Source organism: Populus trichocarpa, chromosome 1 (genome assembly GCF_000002775.5).
Source record: "Populus trichocarpa isolate Nisqually-1 chromosome 1, P.trichocarpa_v4.1, whole genome shotgun sequence".
NCBI classification, from domain to species: domain Eukaryota; kingdom Viridiplantae; phylum Streptophyta; class Magnoliopsida; order Malpighiales; family Salicaceae; genus Populus; species Populus trichocarpa.
The window spans coordinates 48,156,502-48,173,647 of NC_037285.2; the positions used below are offsets into that span (position 1 = coordinate 48,156,502).

The following is a 17,146-nucleotide window of genomic DNA, read 5'->3' on the forward strand; positions in this document are numbered from 1 at the left end:
TTAAAAGAAAAAACATGAGGAAGGCAGTATAGAGTTGTTTCCAAGCTATCCTTTTTGATCTTCTAAAGGCAAAACACATGATTAGTCAGCATTTTCAGTATCTTTAATTCGGGCTTTTTTCTTTGCTTAGCCCACATGGTTTCAAGACAAAAGTTTTGTCTTCTTTTAAGCCCATTTGGTTCTTCTTTCTCTTCACCTGTTCGATTTGGGTTTTTATGGGGCTAATCCATATTTTAAAAGCACTTAAACTCTTCACATAGGTATTTGAGTCGATTTACTTTGTCAAACATGGCTTTATTTTAGTTTATTTTTTAAAATAAAATTTTAAAATATTTTAAAATTATTTTGCAATTAATTTTGAATTCCTCATATTTTTTTACCATATTTGAAATTGTAACTTACACGTATGATGTTTTTTCAGTATTAAATAAATCAGTTTCCTTCCATAAAAACAATAAAAAGTCTTTCTTTTAAAAATACAATTTTATTTTAAATTGCATATGATCAAGTCTTTCAAAACTTAAAAATATAAATTATATTTTCATAAATAATAAAAAAATACATGACATGATTTAACATTTTTTAAATATGAAATACTCAATTGAGTTTAAGAGATAAGGTAAAGTATCTATTAAACTCAAATAATATATTTTAAGGTGAGATTGTGAGGTAGAAAACAAAATACTCAATCCCTAAGAAAATTAGAGTTTATAAGAAATTAGAAAAAATGTATTTTTTGAAAAGATTACATGGTATAATCTCAAGATAAGGCTTAATTTGGTAAAAAATAAGCAAGAATTTTGAAGAGATTTTTTAGGTAAGAACCTTATAGAGGTTCGACCAATAAGAAAAAAAAATTAAAGGGGGGGTGTTTTGTTGGAAATCTTGATGAACTAATGATGTTAATACAATCTAAAAGGATGTAAGATCAAAAGATTTTCATTACATGGAAACATTTAGGAAAAAATCCTAATTTTTATTTCAGGGTTCATATTAGGAATTTGGGGAAACCGGAAAGTAATGATAAAATTGAATAATAGGCATAGAAAGTGAGAGGTATTGAGAAATGAGTTGTTTAAAAATTAGAAACAAATTTCTAGAAAAAAAGGAGGATAGGTTCGACCAACTAGGAAAGGTTTTCTAGTTGTAATCCTTGTTTGAAATTATGCATAATGAGTAACAAATACATCAATTGTTAAAAGAATATTGAGAAGTACATTCTTAATATTTTTAAGAAGTGCATGTGATGTAAGACTTGATGTGATATAGAAGAGGCATCGATTGTGGGACCCTAGACAAACGGGATAAGACCAGTGAGAGGAACATGTGGATGCTCACCACCTTAACCTTTTTAATTTACAATAATTTATATAAGTCATTATTTTTTAATATTATAAATATTGATTTATTTATATGTACCATGGAATGATAAAGACTCATGAAGTTTCGATATGGAGATTAGTTTAAACAAGTGTTGTATGCATTAAGTCGACCATATGAGTGGGGCTTAGACTGATAAGATGTTATTTATAAAATGCTATTTATAAGATGCTTAAATTGTTAAATGAAAAGTTAACCCCACGAGTGGGGCTTCGCTAAATAAACTTGAATTGAAAATATAAGCACACATGGGTTGTGTGCATGATAGTCGATCATATATGTAGGGCTAAGGTCAAAGTCTTTTGGAAGGCAAGTTTGATATATTTTTATACATGGGAGTCAACCATGAGAGTGAGGCCCCAAAGTTGTTAATATCAAGTCGACCATGAGAAAATGGAGATTTGATCATAAAATTAATATACCAGCCACAAGTGTAGAGGTAGTAGACAATTTATAGTTAGCTTCATGAGTGAAGATAAGAAAGGTGTCACGCATGCACCTTAGGCACAAAAGCCAAGAGAAATGAAGGATTTCTAGTTGTTTATATTAATGAACATCTAAAGAAAGTTTACAAAAGGTTGAATATGATGACCTTTAATATTAAGATTATCTTTTGGTAATCTCGTGTGGAAAAAATCATTTTGAATATAATGCTATATGAAAAAGTTAGCCCAAAGATTGGGGCATATGTGCTAATTGTTGGAATAAAAGGTTTTGATTGGTGAATTATTTTACCCATGGTTAAAAAAGGAAATGTTTATGGTGAATGATGTAATAATGAAATCCATGGAAAAAGTTGTGAAAATAGAGTTAAATTTATGCATTAATTATTAGTAGGGATGAGTAAAAAAACCAAAAAACCAAGAAAACCGGAAAAAAATAACCGAAAAAACCGAACGGTGAAAAAAACCGATTAAAATTTTGAAAAAACCGGTCGGTTCGGTTCGGTTTTATAAGCCTAAAACCGAAAAAACCGAACCCAAACCAAACAAAAAAAATCAAGCCAAACCGGCAAAAAACTGAGCCAAACCGAAAAAACCGAGTCAAGCCGGTTTGAACCGGTTTTTATCCTAAAAAACCGAACCGAAACCGGTCGGTTTGAACCAGTTTCGGTTTTTTTTTGAAAAAAAATAATTTTAGTTTGGTTATTTTTTTAATAAAAACCGAACCGAAAATAATCATCCCTAATTATTAGTGTCTTAATGTAATGATATACTATTTTTATTCTAAAATTCTAGTTTGTTTACACTTGACAAGTTCTTCGTACGCTTCTCAAAACTAAATTGACATGTCTAATAAGTTTTTTTGGCAAGTATAATCATATTATTACATTGTTTTAATTCATAGTGATCCGTGTTTTGATAAACAGTAAAAAAGTAAGTACTAAAAAACTGACGTATATTGTATAATTATCGGGAGAGTATACGTAATTTCCAAGTTTCTTTTTATGTTTATGTCCCGCATAGGAATCATGGGTAGGTAGCACAAGCAAATGAATGTGCAACCTGGAACCCTAGGATATAGAGTATGGGGCATTGGGCAATGGGGAGGCAGGAAGCAGGCTAGAATTTCCTTAAGATGGCCCGTCACTTTTCTAGATACTGTAATTGTTTGTTGTGTGGCTACACTGTCATCCTTGAAGCTGCCTGCCATTTTGGTAAGGAAGATGAATGAAATGCTTGCCGATAAAGCTAAGGCAAGTCGCTGTCATGTTTGCTTTTGGTGAATTGCAAAGTTGAGCTCAAGAAGAGCGCAGGACTACGTGAACGTGGCGGCCTCTTCTGCCAGTTCAGTCCTGCCCTAGTTCAAAACACGGTCCTATGGTGGTTGGGATGAATAGTGTTCTTAAATTTTATCTTTTTTATTTTTAAATTTGGATTATGGTTATGTTGTTTCCGTATTTTTATTGTTTTGAATTTGAATTGAAAAGGTTAGAAGAAAAGGTTATGGATTAGGTAATTTTAACATTAATGACTTGTTTGAAATTTCATCGAAGGTAGGTTTAATACAACTTGATGCATAAAAAAATAATTAGATAAAAAAAATTTATATTTATGAATTCTTTAATCTTATATGGCTTGGATTTTAAATTTACCCAATATTTTTAAAGAGCAACATCAAAATAATATTGTTTTAATAAAATAAAAATTAAAAGCTTTACTCGAAATTTTGAATGGATGACAAGTCAATCTATATTTTTTATTAAATTAGACTAAATTAGTTTTTTAATTTGTTTTTTTTTAACCTGGATTTTGATCTAAACTCTAAATCATCTTAGTTTGTGATTAACCTTGCAAATCAATCTAGATTTTATATATAGAACAAGAGCAACTTATTCAAAACTTCACCACAAAAGGGTAGCTACATAATTCTCATTTTGACTTGAAAAACTAGTAAATATTTCATTTTTAAATACCCTAATGAAAAAAAAAGATAGCATGGTTGATAGCTAGACCTAAAGCAATAATTAAATGCATTTGGTTTCCTATCAAGACGGTTGGTATTTGTTTTTACAATGATAGCTTCCCATTCCCCAATTTTCTCATGTTTGTCTTAAATGCTACTATACAAGTACCACTGTCTGAGAGCTGCCACCAATTTTACTTCTTGGTTGTCGGACATTTTTTTTTTGGTTGGCCCTTTCAATTTAACAATATTATTTTTGATTATTTTTTTTAAAAAAAATTAGTGGATAAATAATCGGGTTTTTGACTGGGTAGATCAAATCAACCCTGAATTTTAACCTGTTAATAGTTTTTTTATTATTTTTTCTTCGATTTGAACCGGTTGAAAGCTTCGGTCGATTTTCAGAATATGGGTCGAGTCTAGGTCTTAAAACAGCTAGTTGAAAGGGATTAGAGATGTACAAAACGTTGTGATTTAGCTAAATGGCAGGCTATGGGAGCTCATTGCCCGGACCGGCATGGCCGGCACTCCAGCAAATTTGCTTTTTAAGGGGTCATTTGGCACAAACGTGCATGTGCTTATGGAGCAATAATTGTAAATAATTGTTAGAGTATGATTCCTTCTTTGAAAGGATCAAAGGGACTGTCCAAAGTAGAAAGGACACAAATCGAAGGGGTCCACTTTAAAATTTCTTCGAAAAGTAACAATGATGTGTGCAAGGATCATGTGATAAAATTTATAGTGATTTGGATTTATCTCGACCAACACTAATTTATATTGCTCCTACTACCATAGTATAATAATAATAATAATAATATAAAAAATTAACTTCAAGTTCTCTGTGGTCTCATATTCGAGTCCTGTGATTACTAATATAATAGCTATTGAAGACTTACATGGTTGTTAACTTCAGAATTTATAAAATTAGTCGAGGTACGCACAAACTTACTCGGATACCCATATTAATAATAAAAAAATAATAATATAAAAAGTTTCCTCTCCGTAAGCTTTTTAACCCCTTTTTTGGCAATATAATAATAATTTGAAAATAAATAAATAGAGAGATTTGTGATTTTTTTATTGGCAATCTCAAAATATTTTCCTTTTCTTCGAGCATTGAACCCGGCTAGGAAAATTAATTAATAAAAATGAATTTAGCATTTAATTAAATCAATTGGGCACACGTCTTAAAATGTGAAATAATAAAAAGAAAAAGGATGGCTAAGATCATAAAGACGGGGCCCATGGAAGGTGTCAGGTCTCAATCTTGGGGGGCAGAAACAAAAGGGTCGACTCAATGGGGAAAACTAAAGAGAATATTTGTTTTTCCGTTAAAAAGTATTTTTATTTTTTTTAATTAGTTTTTTTTTAATTTTAGATTATTTTGATATATTAATATTAAAAATAAATAAAAAAAATAAAAAAAATATTATTTTAATACATTTCCAAACAAAAAATACTTTAACAAGGGTTAATGTCTAGTATTTGTTTAATATTGTGATAATTTTTATGATTTAAAAATAATATTTTTCGTTATGGTTTCAAAAATCAAGTTTTTTTAAAAAATATCTAGTTAAAATCGTTGTAAGATAATTTTTACATGTAAAATAAATAAAAAACATATTATTTTAGATTCTACAAAATTAAAATTTAAAACGCTATTATGTATGGAGACCTGTAAAAAAACACACGAGTTATTTAGCTAACTAAATATTTTTTTTCTCTATGGTTAGGTATAAAAGCAAAAATTATTCCAAAACAACCGCTTAATCTATTATTTTTTATATAAAAAAGCATGATTTTATTTTTTTGAGTATATGTTAAGTTTATCGTATATCTTTCTTTCAGGATTCTTAATTAAGCTAAACTAATGGAATTAGTTACTTCATTTGCACATGAAAATCTTCCATTTGTTTACCTTATAAGAATATTTTAGAAATAAAAAATAATATATACAAATTGCGTTACTAATTCAATGATAAAATCGACCTCGATAAGAATATAGCGACATAATAAAGATTATAATGCTGGTTCAATAACAAGTATTTTTTTAATCAAATGAAATATTTTTATTTTGTTTTATCTAATTTGTTGCAAAAAAGAAATACTCGTGACAAGAAGCTAAGAGAAAAAAAAAAGACTTTTTAGATAAATAAAAAAGGAAATATATTAAAAAAATATATAATTATAACATTCATGATCAGTATGATAACACAACGTTAATATAGCAATTATTGGAAGTGTGGTTGTGATTGCTTTTCAAAATATTTTTTGTATTGAAATATATCAAAATAATATTTTTTTTATTTTTTAAAAATTATTTTTGAGATCAGTGCATCAAAATAATCCAAAACATAAAAAATATATATTAATTTTTAGTAAAAAAATTTAATTTTTTTAGAAACACGAGTACAACTACGTTTCCAAACGCTCAATATAATTATTTTATTATACAAAACCAAGTTAAATCATTAACTCTTTCGTCAATTCATTAGAAGCTCAAAAGTGGAGCTTCTACTTTTGAGCTTCTAATAAAATATTTGTTGGTGCAAAAAACTATATTATTACCTTTTGAAATGAAATAAAAATAATGTTTTTATCTTTATTAAATAGAACATTCAATCATTATCATGTTTTTTTAATAATTTTTCATAAAAAAATAAGTTAATTTATATTTTTAAAATTTATTTTACAGTATTACTTCAGTTTTATTTTAATAGGTATTAAATAGGTCACTTAAAGATCTAGCTAACTTGCTTCTAGAGCTCAATATTAAAAAAAACCATGGAGCTGATAGATTCATTTAACTTATTTTTTTAAAAAATATTATTTTAATTTTTTTATTAAACCAAGTAAATTTTAATTGACACGCTGGATTCAAGATTGTTTTTTTAGTAAATTAAAAAAAATTAAAATCTTATTAGATGGCGTTGTAAATTTGAATTTTTGGAAGAGGCTAATTTATGTACTCCGCCATGGAACAGAAGAAAAAGGACAAAAAAAGTGTAGAAGTAGAAGCAGCAACTCATTGCCGTCCCTTCCTCTCCTCTCCCATTTATATCATTCTCGTGACTATCACCCTCCACTCCCTCTCTCTCTACACACTTTTATCTATCAGTGCCATCGATACACCATCGCCATCACCATTTCAGATCTCTTAATCTCTCAAAGTTTCCTCCTTTCTTGATTGTCAGCTTCAAAAGGAAAGAACCTTTTCTTGGTTCCCATTTTTCGTGTGCATTTCTTGATTAATAAATTTCAGTTCCTTTTCACTTCTTGTCACTTCTTTGCCATTTTCCCATCTGGGTTTTGTTTCTGTCGCTGTTTTAGATAGATTGTATTGTGGATCTGCATTGATAGGTGTGTGTTTCTTGATTGAATTTTGAATCTTGTTGACTTCTTGAATTGTTATTTTGGATACCCTTTTAGCTAAAGATAATGTTTTGATCTTTAAAGTGTTTGTCTTTTGCAGTTATTAAGGAAATATAGCCGGGGAAACTACATGGAGAAACTGGTTTATTCGTGGAGCGGATTAATAGTCATGTGACGTGGGGTTATTTGTTTTTGAGAAATGAAACTTGATGTGCATTCATTAATGGCTCAAAGTATAAGATCAAGAAGGACTTCTTTTAACTCCACTAATGGAAATGAAGAGACTCCTATGCACCCTTCTGCTTCTTTCTCAAATGGGGATGGATATGATAGCGATGGCTCCAATTTCGATACGCCGTAAGTCTACTATGCCATTCTTAGCTTCTTGTTTGTTAATTTCATTGTTGGTTTTTTATTATTTGTTTACTGTTGAGATGCGATGAAACTCGGATTGAAAACAACTTTAGACTTGACCATTCGTTGTAATTTTTTGACCTTGTATCTCTAGATTTTATTCAAAAGTTTTTACCATGATAAAATGGAAAGGACTTGGTAAACATTTCCTCCCAGGTGTTTTGTTTTTGACTTGTTTTGCCTGCCCAATTTTTTAGGAACACATAATTCGCTCTTCATAGTCTCTATATTGCTTGTAAAAACTGACTAGATAGCTTTAGAACTTCCAGGAAGTAATTTTTATGTTTTCTTTTGCAAGACTCTATCTAACCTCTAAGTATTTATTGTTGTTTCTCACAGTACACCAGCAACCCTTTCCATGGCTATTCCGGCAGAACTTGCTGGTGCTATACCATTGATTGATAAATTTCAGGTGATAAACAAATAAGTCATTTTGCTGTCAATGTAATACGTGGAAGAACATCATCTGCTTCTCATTTATGTTTACTTGCTCCAATATTATGAGTTGAATCCAAATTAGACTTGCGATTGTTATTTTTGGACAATATTCTTTTTGCATTTTTATGTGGATCTGGTTTATGATAATTGAATGTTGCAAGAGGATACATACAGCTGACCCCAACTAGTTTGTAAACGAGTCTTAGTTATTGTAGTCATTTCCATTTTTGTGAAACTTCTACTTAAGTTTTGTTCCATGCAGGTTGAGGGATTCTTAAAATTGATGCAGAAACAGATTCAATCCACTGGGAAACGTGGGTTCTTTTCTAAAAAATCTGTAGGTCCACAAGTTCGGGAAAAATTCACATTCGAGGATATGCTGTGTTTCCAAAAGGTAAAAGTATGCTGTGTTTCATTGCAGTATATTCTCATTTATGAACTCATGAAGAGCTAAGTTAGTGCTTTTTGCAGGATCCTATACCAACTTCGGTGCTTAAAATTAATGGTGACCTAGTAAGCCGTGCCACTAAACTGTTCCAAATAATTTTGAAGTACATGGGAGTTGATTCATCTGATCGAGGAGCTCCAGCAAGCTTAGATGAACAGATTGAGCTAGTTGGAAAATTGTTCAAGCACACACTGAAGCGTGCAGAACTTCGAGATGAAATTTTTGCTCAGATTTCAAAGCAAACAAGGAACAACCCTGACAGGCATGCATAGCTTTTTTATTTAACTTTCTATTCTTTTTTTTTCCAGTATCTTGTAAGTTGTGAAATTAAAACCCATTCCAACTGGCCTTTCAATAATTGAGCTGATGTCCAATGGACAAATCTTTCTCATATATATAAACAGTGATGCTCAGTTTACATGTTTGATTTTATTTGGGCCTATGATTGTTTCTCCTCAACATACTGTTATTTCCTTATTTGATGCTATCTAGGTTTGTTGATTCTCATAATGCAGGCAATATTTGATTAAAGCATGGGAGCTAATGTACTTGTGTGCTTCTTCTATGCCTCCTAGCAAGGAAATTGGTGGATATTTATCTGAGTATGTCCATAATGTAGCATATGGTGCAAGTACTGATTCTGAGGTCCAAATCCTTGCATTAAATACACTAAATGCTTTGAAGCGTTCTGTCAAAGCTGGTCCTAGACATACAACACCAGGGCGTGAGGAAATTGAAGCTCTTCTAACTGGTCGAAAGCTTACAACAATAGTGTTTTTTTTGGACGAAACTTTTGAAGAAATCACGTATGACATGGCAACGACAGTGTCCGATGCTGTTGAGGTATTTTAAAGAGTCATCAGCTCTGTCTTCTATGGTTCTTTCTAGGTAGGCACAGATATACAAAAGCAAAAAGCTCAATCTCAACTGGGAAAAAAATAGAAATTATAGCAGGACCTGCTATTTTTATTCTAATTTTCTCAGAGATGTATGCAAACAGAGGAAGATGTACTTATTATATATGGTGGAAGGAGAATTGATCTTATGATGGTCACCTGTTCTGATAGCCTTTTTGGAAGAGTGCCCTCTGTACTTTGTCTTTCAAATGCTTATTGAATATAATTTCCTGATCAGAGAGCTGAGAACACCCACAAGTATATTTTAAAACCATTTCCATGATTATGAAAGGTCTAGTGGTCCTGTGAGCTTGATGTTTGGTTCTAGTTGGATTGAATATGGTTAAACAAAGAATAGAAAACTCTAGGCTTCTCACAAACTGGGAGGTTCAGCCAGTTAATCCTGTGTTTTGTCTTTCTTTCTCAAAACGAATAGCATAACATATGTTGTTAAGGGTTTATGAATGACAAGCTCTTATTTATTTGCTAAAATCTTGCTACGATTATCGTTGCCTTGATTGACATTGCGGGCTAAGGTGACAGCTAAGCTTATCCTGTTAAAAATGATTTATTTTGTGTTTAGTGATTTGAAACATTATTTACATTAATGTAATTCATACTTGTTTCAGGAACTTTCTGGGTTAATCAAGCTGTCAGCATTTTCTAGCTTCAGTCTTTTTGAATACTGTAAAGTTGTTTCTGGTTCGAAGTCATCTGATCCTGGGAATGGTATGCATCCCTTGCCTTTCTTGATTGTTTTCCTAGACAAAGCTCATTTGAAATTGCCATCTAATCTGCAACCTGGTGTCATGCAGAGGAGTACATTGGGTTAGATGATAACAAATATATTGGAGATTTGTTAGCGGAATTCAAGGCAGCCAAGGATCGAAGCAAGGGAGAAATTTTGCACTGCAAGCTGATATTTAAGAAAAAGCTATTTCGGGAGTCAGATGAAGCTGTAACAGATCCAATGTTTGTGCAATTATCATATGTTCAGGTGCGTAAACTCTTCCTAAACATTATTGAACAGCTTCAACTTTGACTTGAAAGTTTGGAATGATTGTCATGCTATCTCTAAAGTTTAGCATAGATTTTAGCTTCTTGCTTTACTGATGCATGATTATCTTGTTACAGTTGCAACATGACTATATATTGGGCAATTATCCTGTTGGGAGGGAGGATGCTGCGCAGTTGTCTGCATTGCAAATATTAGTTGACATTGGATTTTTCGGTAGTCAAGAATCATCCATGTTAGTAGTTTCTTGCTCCCCTTTTTTCCTTGTCTAATTTAAGTTAAATTCTGGCATTTTAACTTCCTAATACACAATGGTTTGTTGGCCTTTCATTTTGAAGTCATAGTGACTTAACCTAAAGCCTTTACGGTGATCAGATTTTGATCTCGAGTTACTCTTTATTCCTATGAGTTTTGACATGCTGAAGCTGACATTTCACAGTGATTGGACCTCTCTCCTTGAGCGATTTCTACCCAGACAAATTGCAATTACACGAGGAAAGAGGGAATGGGAGTTGGATATTCTTTCTCGTTACCATTCCATGGTAAGAACTAGCATCTGAAACTTCTGTCTTCGTAACTTTCAAGAAAGTATTTTGTGTACTTTTCTTTAAATTCTGTTATTTCAAGTCAATGTTTACAACTTGCTTGTATGACTTGCAGTTCAGGATTGCTTAGAACAATTTGCTTCCTGAATCTTTGTATATTTTTCCTTATCTTTTTCTTGAACAGAACATTTTTTTCTTAGTTTGTCTGCCAGACAAATATTTTCATTTCTACATCATTTGCCGGTTTGTTTTCTAATTTCAGTTTAATCTTCTTAAATCATGTGGTTAATGGTTTAATTTCTTCTTCCACTTTTGTGTCCATTTAAGTAATATTTGTCAAAGAGGTGGTAGGCAGATGTGGGCACTCAGTAGGCAGATGTGGATACAAGTGCGTTTTCAATTAAGTTCAACAAAAACTTATGGCTTCAAGTTCATATTGACTTTGATTACTCTGTTTATCACTTTTAGTCAGAATTGAATAGATCCAAGGTGGTATCTTCAACAAGGAATCAAAGTAGTGTCATATTCTACACAAGTGATGACTTTTGCACTCAATATATCCTACTACTTGTTTCACTTATCCATTGCCTCTCTTCTTTGTTAAGTCTACTCTTTAAAAAGTTGGCATTTTACCTGTCAGAGGCTATTCTTTATTCTATAGAGAATCTCCTTTTGATATTCTCCTGTTTCCATGCAGGAAAATCTGACAAAGGATGATGCAAGACAGCAATTTCTACGCATATTAAGGTCGCTTCCCTATGGCAATTCAGTTTTCTTCAGTGTTCGCAAGATTGATGATCCTATTGGACTTTTGCCTGGTCGGATTATTTTGGGCATTAACAAGCGAGGGGTAAGTCTTGAATTAATGGATTAAACCATCACAACCTTGTACTGTAATAAATTCTTAATTGTCTGCTCTCTACATGGTGAAATTCTTTTCACATTCTAGATCATGCATCTGCTGGACCTTAGTTTGTTTGTTCATTGGTCCACAGGTGCACTTCTTCCGTCCAGTTCCAAAGGAATATTTACATTCAGCAGAATTAAGAGACATAATGCAGTTTGGTAGTAGCAATACTGCTGTTTTCTTCAAGATGAGAGTTGCAGGTGTTCTGCACATATTCCAGTTTGAAACCAAGCAGGTTAATATATTTGTCACTTCCCTGTTGGTTCTCCACGGTTGGATCTTGACCTTCTCAACTGTATTTGTTTAAGTAACCAAACTTCATTTATCAGGGAGAAGAAATTTGTGTTGCTCTTCAAACACATATAAATGATGTCATGATGCGTCGTTATTCTAAAGCTCGGACTGTTGCTAGCGGCTCGGTGAATGGAGATGTTCTTAACAATTCTAACCCTACCAGTGTAGAAGTGCACGAAAAACGTTTAAACGAATTGTCAAAAACTATTGAAGAATCTCAGAAGAAATCTGAACAAGTAAGCTTTAAAATAAAATTTTAAATTCTATGATCAGTTGTGGGATACAGTGGTGGTGAAACTAAAGAACATTTTGGATGTCTTGGACATGTAGGGAACAAGTCGTAGATATTGTCAGAAAAAGTGTAATCTGAAACTTGGATGCATTATAAAGTCATTTTGGACACAGCCCAAACATGAAAATCAAGTCTAATTTTGGTAATAATTATCAATGTTAAAGATATTATGAAGAGAAATAAGTGTAGACAAGGGATGTAGGCAGTGCGAAATTGTTAATATCTGAAATATCTTTGTATTTATTGTTGTGCCCCTGTCCTTTTTGTTAGGATTTGATTTTGCTGTGTCATCTTGTCTTGTTCTTTGTCCTGCATCATGGTAACTTTGTGTCAACTTACATGTTTAATTTTTGGGTCTAAGATGTCAACAAGTCCTTTTCAGAGAACAAAAACGTTTTTTATATTTCCTTTATGCATGCGATTGTCTTTGAAATTGCACTTTGGATTAACGGGTGAATATGCTTTTCTAGTTAGTGGAAGAATTGCATGAGAAGCAAAATCAAGAAGTGAAATTGCAAGAGCAATTGGAGGGCTTGAAAGATTCCTTGAGATCAGCGAAGCAGAACTTGGCAGAAGTAGAGTGTGATCGTGATAGACTTAAGTCACTGTGTGCTGAAAAGGATGCAGCCTTTCAAGTTAGTATTATTAACTCTGATGCACGAGTTCTTTCTTTAGTCACCTGGTCTATTTTGCTAATTTTGATGTTTTGTGTTTTAGGTTGTGTTGTCAGAAAAGAGGAGCATGGAAACCAGGTTGGCCAGCCTCAGTAATCTCACACTAGAGAAAAATGCCAAAAATGATTTAGTTGGAGCTAATAACCAGGTAGAATTCTGAAAATATAACTATTATGCTCTGGGTTTGAGTTTAATTTGTTACTGATTTTTCTGGTCTGGACTCAATTCTCATTAATACAATAGAATCATATTGCTTGCTTTATCATGAAGTGATCATTTTGGACTGGATAACACAGGTGTTGCATAAGCTCCAGGATGAATTGAAACTGCGGAATGAGGAACTGCGTGCAGCAGAAGAAAGGATGCAAAGATTGGGTAATGAAAATTTTTTACTTGAACAGAAGATCTCTAGGTTTGCAAGGAAAGTTGAAGAGGTAGTGATGCATTCTTGAATTTTAACCATCTATTGGTGATTTGTCGCTGCAAAATGGTTAATGTCACTGTTGGTTATAATGCAGATGGAAGTTGTTGAGAAAAACATTGAGCAGGAACGCCAATCCTTAAAGCTTCGAGTGATTGAACTTGAACGGAAGCTGGAAATGGTCACACGAGATTTGGCCACTTCCAAATCAACTCTTGCAATTGTGAATGCAGATTTAGCTTCATTGCAGAACAATTTGAAGGAATTGGAGGATTTGAGAGAAATGAAAGAGGTATATGCGCTTTTGCATTAGTTTCTTTATTTCTGGTGTATACTTGTACCTTATGCAAATACTTCATGAATTGGTTAAATTTTCTTGCATATTTTTTGAACTAAATCCATAAGTTGGAACGTGCTTCCAGGACATTGACAGAAAGAATGAGCAGACTGCTGCCATTTTGAAGATGCAAGCATCTCAACTTGCTGAGCTAGAAGTGCTTTATAAGGAAGAACAAGTTTTGCGGAAACGTTATTTTAATACCATAGAAGGTTGGATAACCTTGTATATAGTATCCTAATCCCACCACAACATATTCAAAAATCACATCACGAACATGTCGCTCCCAGTTTAAATGCTTCATGACGCAGTCCTAGGATTTTTTGAAAATCTAGCAACTGATTAGGAGAACTTCAGGATGGTAAAGTAAATAGCTAATAACTGTGGCATTTTATGTTGTCATGAACACTGTCAAATAGGATTAAAATTATAATTATTTGACTCTTAGGAATACTGTGACATCAGATTAGGTCATGCAGCCTTTATTAACAAAGATTTTGATGGGTTAAGATGTCAAAACTTGCTTAGGGATCCAGGGTAAGATGTAACTTACTGATATGAGAGTTTTTGCTAGGGATGGTTGTAAAGGGAAAACAAGAAGAGAGAGATTGATGGTCTACTAGTCATTAAAACTTTGAGGAAAGAAGTGAAAGGCTAGAAAGAAAAATGAAAAAAATATAGTAAAGAGATTCATGGGAGGGGCAGTAGCCACAAGTTTTTATCCAAAGCTGCATTACTTCACAAACCAACTGCACAGGCCTCTGCGTCATCAATTTTTTTCTAACATTATTACAAGTTCCTTTTCCCGCATGAAAACTATATGTCCTGATACCATAAAAAGCTAATGAAGCCATTTCCTTTCATGCATTTCAGATATGAAAGGCAAGATCAGGGTTTTCTGTCGGTTAAGGCCTCTAAGTGAGAAAGAGATTTCTGAAAAGGATAGAGGCCTGCTTACAAGCACAGATGAATTTACAGTTGAACATCCATGGAAAGATGATAAAGCAAAACAGCATGTATATGATCGAGTGTTTGATGGAAATGCTACCCAGGAAGATGTTTTTGAGGATACACGAGTGAGTTTGAATGTTATTTCATTTATCAGTACACTGCTTCAATTTTTAATCCGGAGGGAACCTCAACCTTGTAACTAGTTTGTAATTCTTCAACAAACTCTTGATTTATTCTTTCTTTCTGGCAATTGTGATGCAGTATTTAGTTCAGTCTGCTGTGGATGGTTACAATGTTTGCATATTTGCCTACGGCCAAACTGGTTCTGGGAAGACATTTACTGTTTATGGCTCTGAAGGCAATCCTGGACTGACACCACGTGCCACTTCAGAACTTTTTAAAGTTTTAAGACGAGATAGCAACAAATTCTCATTTTCATTAAAGGTATTTTGGTTTTTACATCAATTTTTGGGTTCTGACAATGATGACGGCTTCTTCATATTCTACATGGTGGCACTAAATTTTTAGCTAGATTATTTACTTCATTCATTTAAGGATATAAGAAACTTTTATAATCGGCATGGGTTCCTCGCTGGCTTGGCTATGTTGACTGTAGTGTCTCTATCTATGCATGCACGGATGCCTCTGCATTTCAATCATTGCGTGTGCAATATGTTTCTGTTATCTTTTTAGGCATTTAAATCAACTTGAATTGCACTCAATTTTATGAAAAAGTTTATCCTATTTTTAAAATGATGCAGGCATATATGGTGGAGTTGTATCAAGATACGCTTGTGGACCTTCTATTACCAAAAAATATGAAGCGCCTAAAATTGGATATTAAAAAAGATTCAAAGGTGATTGCTATTTCCCAAAACTGGTATCTAATATTTGTTATTTCAAATCTTGTCTAGTTCGATTGTCATTATTGGAGCTCATGTATTACGTATTATATGATATACAGGGTATGGTTTCTGTTGAAAATGTGACAGTTGTATCCATTACTACATTTGAAGAATTGAAAAACATTATTCAGAGAGGATCTGATCGGCGGCATACATCTGGGACTCAAATGAATGAAGAAAGTTCAAGGTCTCATTTGATTCTTTCAATTGTTATTGAAAGTACTAACCTTCAAACTCAGTCAGTAGCAAGGGGAAAGGTATTCATCTAATCCTTGATTGAATTATATGATGCTTCTATGCACTGAATGATTGCTGTCAGAAACATAATGTGCATGTGCATTTACTTGTCGTATGTTCTTTCTTGTGAGATTTGAAGATATAAGCTCAGTAATAGCTGCATCAAAATATGTGATAGCATGAAGTGCGAGCCTCTCTAGTTTATATTTTGGAGTTGAAGCTGTTAATTCATGTGTGACATCTTGATATCATGTGCAGTTAAGTTTTGTGGACCTTGCCGGTTCAGAAAGAATAAAGAAGTCAGGCTCTTCAGGTAGTCAACTTAAGGAAGCTCAAAGCATCAACAAGTCACTTTCAGCCCTCGGGGATGTCATTAGCGCGTTATCTTCTGGTGGTCAACACATACCTTATAGGAACCACAAGTTAACAATGTTAATGAGTGATTCCCTGGGTGGTAATGCAAAGACACTTATGTTCGTGAATGTATCTCCGGCCGAATCAAATTTAGACGAGTCTTACAATTCTCTAATGTACGTCTCTGTCTTCATAACATTCTTAACATATCTATACTGTTGGTGTCTTATTCAAGATTAGTATTGGTTAGTTTTAAGATGATAGAATTAAGTTAAGGCTAGAAGTTATCTCAACAAATCTCTTTCAGTTTCATGTATTGTTTTTGCCTTTCTTGGTATCTCAACATTTTGCCATTTCAGGTATGCATCAAGAGTTCGATCAATTGTTAATGATCCAAGCAAAAATGTATCGTCAAAAGAGGTTGCTCGGCTGAAAAAACTGGTTGCACATTGGAAAGAACAGGCGGGTAAGAGAGGGGATGATGATGATCTCGAAGATATTCAAGAACAAAGACCAGTGAGAGAGAAGACAGATGGTCGTCATTCGATGTAGAGTATCTTGTTCGATGAGGTGAAATCTCACTTCCGAGTCCGTTGGTTTTCAAGATTTTTTCGTTGGTTTTCTGGTAACTTTAACCACACGGATATGACTGGGGATTAACTAACTAAATTATGGATGGGTTCTGACGATCTCTAACTAATACCATACTGAGGCTGAAGAGGTTGTAATTGGCTTAAAGGATTTGATTTGTATAGTCTGAATTGTTTGTATATAATAATACTCGCTCCTTTTATGTTGATTATACTTACAAATATGAGTTGGTAGTTTAGCTCAGTAATCCAAATGTCTTCTTCTGTTCA

At 32.9% G+C, this 17,146-nt stretch overlaps 1 protein-coding gene across 1 annotated transcript; it reads left to right on the forward strand.

Annotated features, from left to right (window-relative positions):
• The first annotated feature begins 6,788 nt into the window (after positions 1–6,788).
• Positions 6,789–17,146, forward strand: LOC7480361 (kinesin-like protein KIN-14E). The gene is made up of 24 exons (XM_024587431.2): positions 6,789–7,146; positions 7,259–7,515; positions 7,912–7,984; positions 8,273–8,404; positions 8,482–8,720; positions 8,974–9,301; positions 9,984–10,083; positions 10,170–10,351; positions 10,489–10,604; positions 10,809–10,911; positions 11,612–11,764; positions 11,910–12,056; positions 12,151–12,351; positions 12,878–13,042; positions 13,125–13,229; positions 13,378–13,515; positions 13,600–13,794; positions 13,925–14,051; positions 14,713–14,915; positions 15,052–15,234; positions 15,552–15,647; positions 15,755–15,952; positions 16,191–16,462; positions 16,646–17,146. The coding sequence occupies exons 2-24, from the start codon at positions 7,358–7,360 to the stop codon at positions 16,836–16,838; spliced, it is 3,807 nt and encodes a 1,268-aa protein (XP_024443199.2). The 5' UTR covers positions 6,789–7,146; positions 7,259–7,357; the 3' UTR covers positions 16,839–17,146.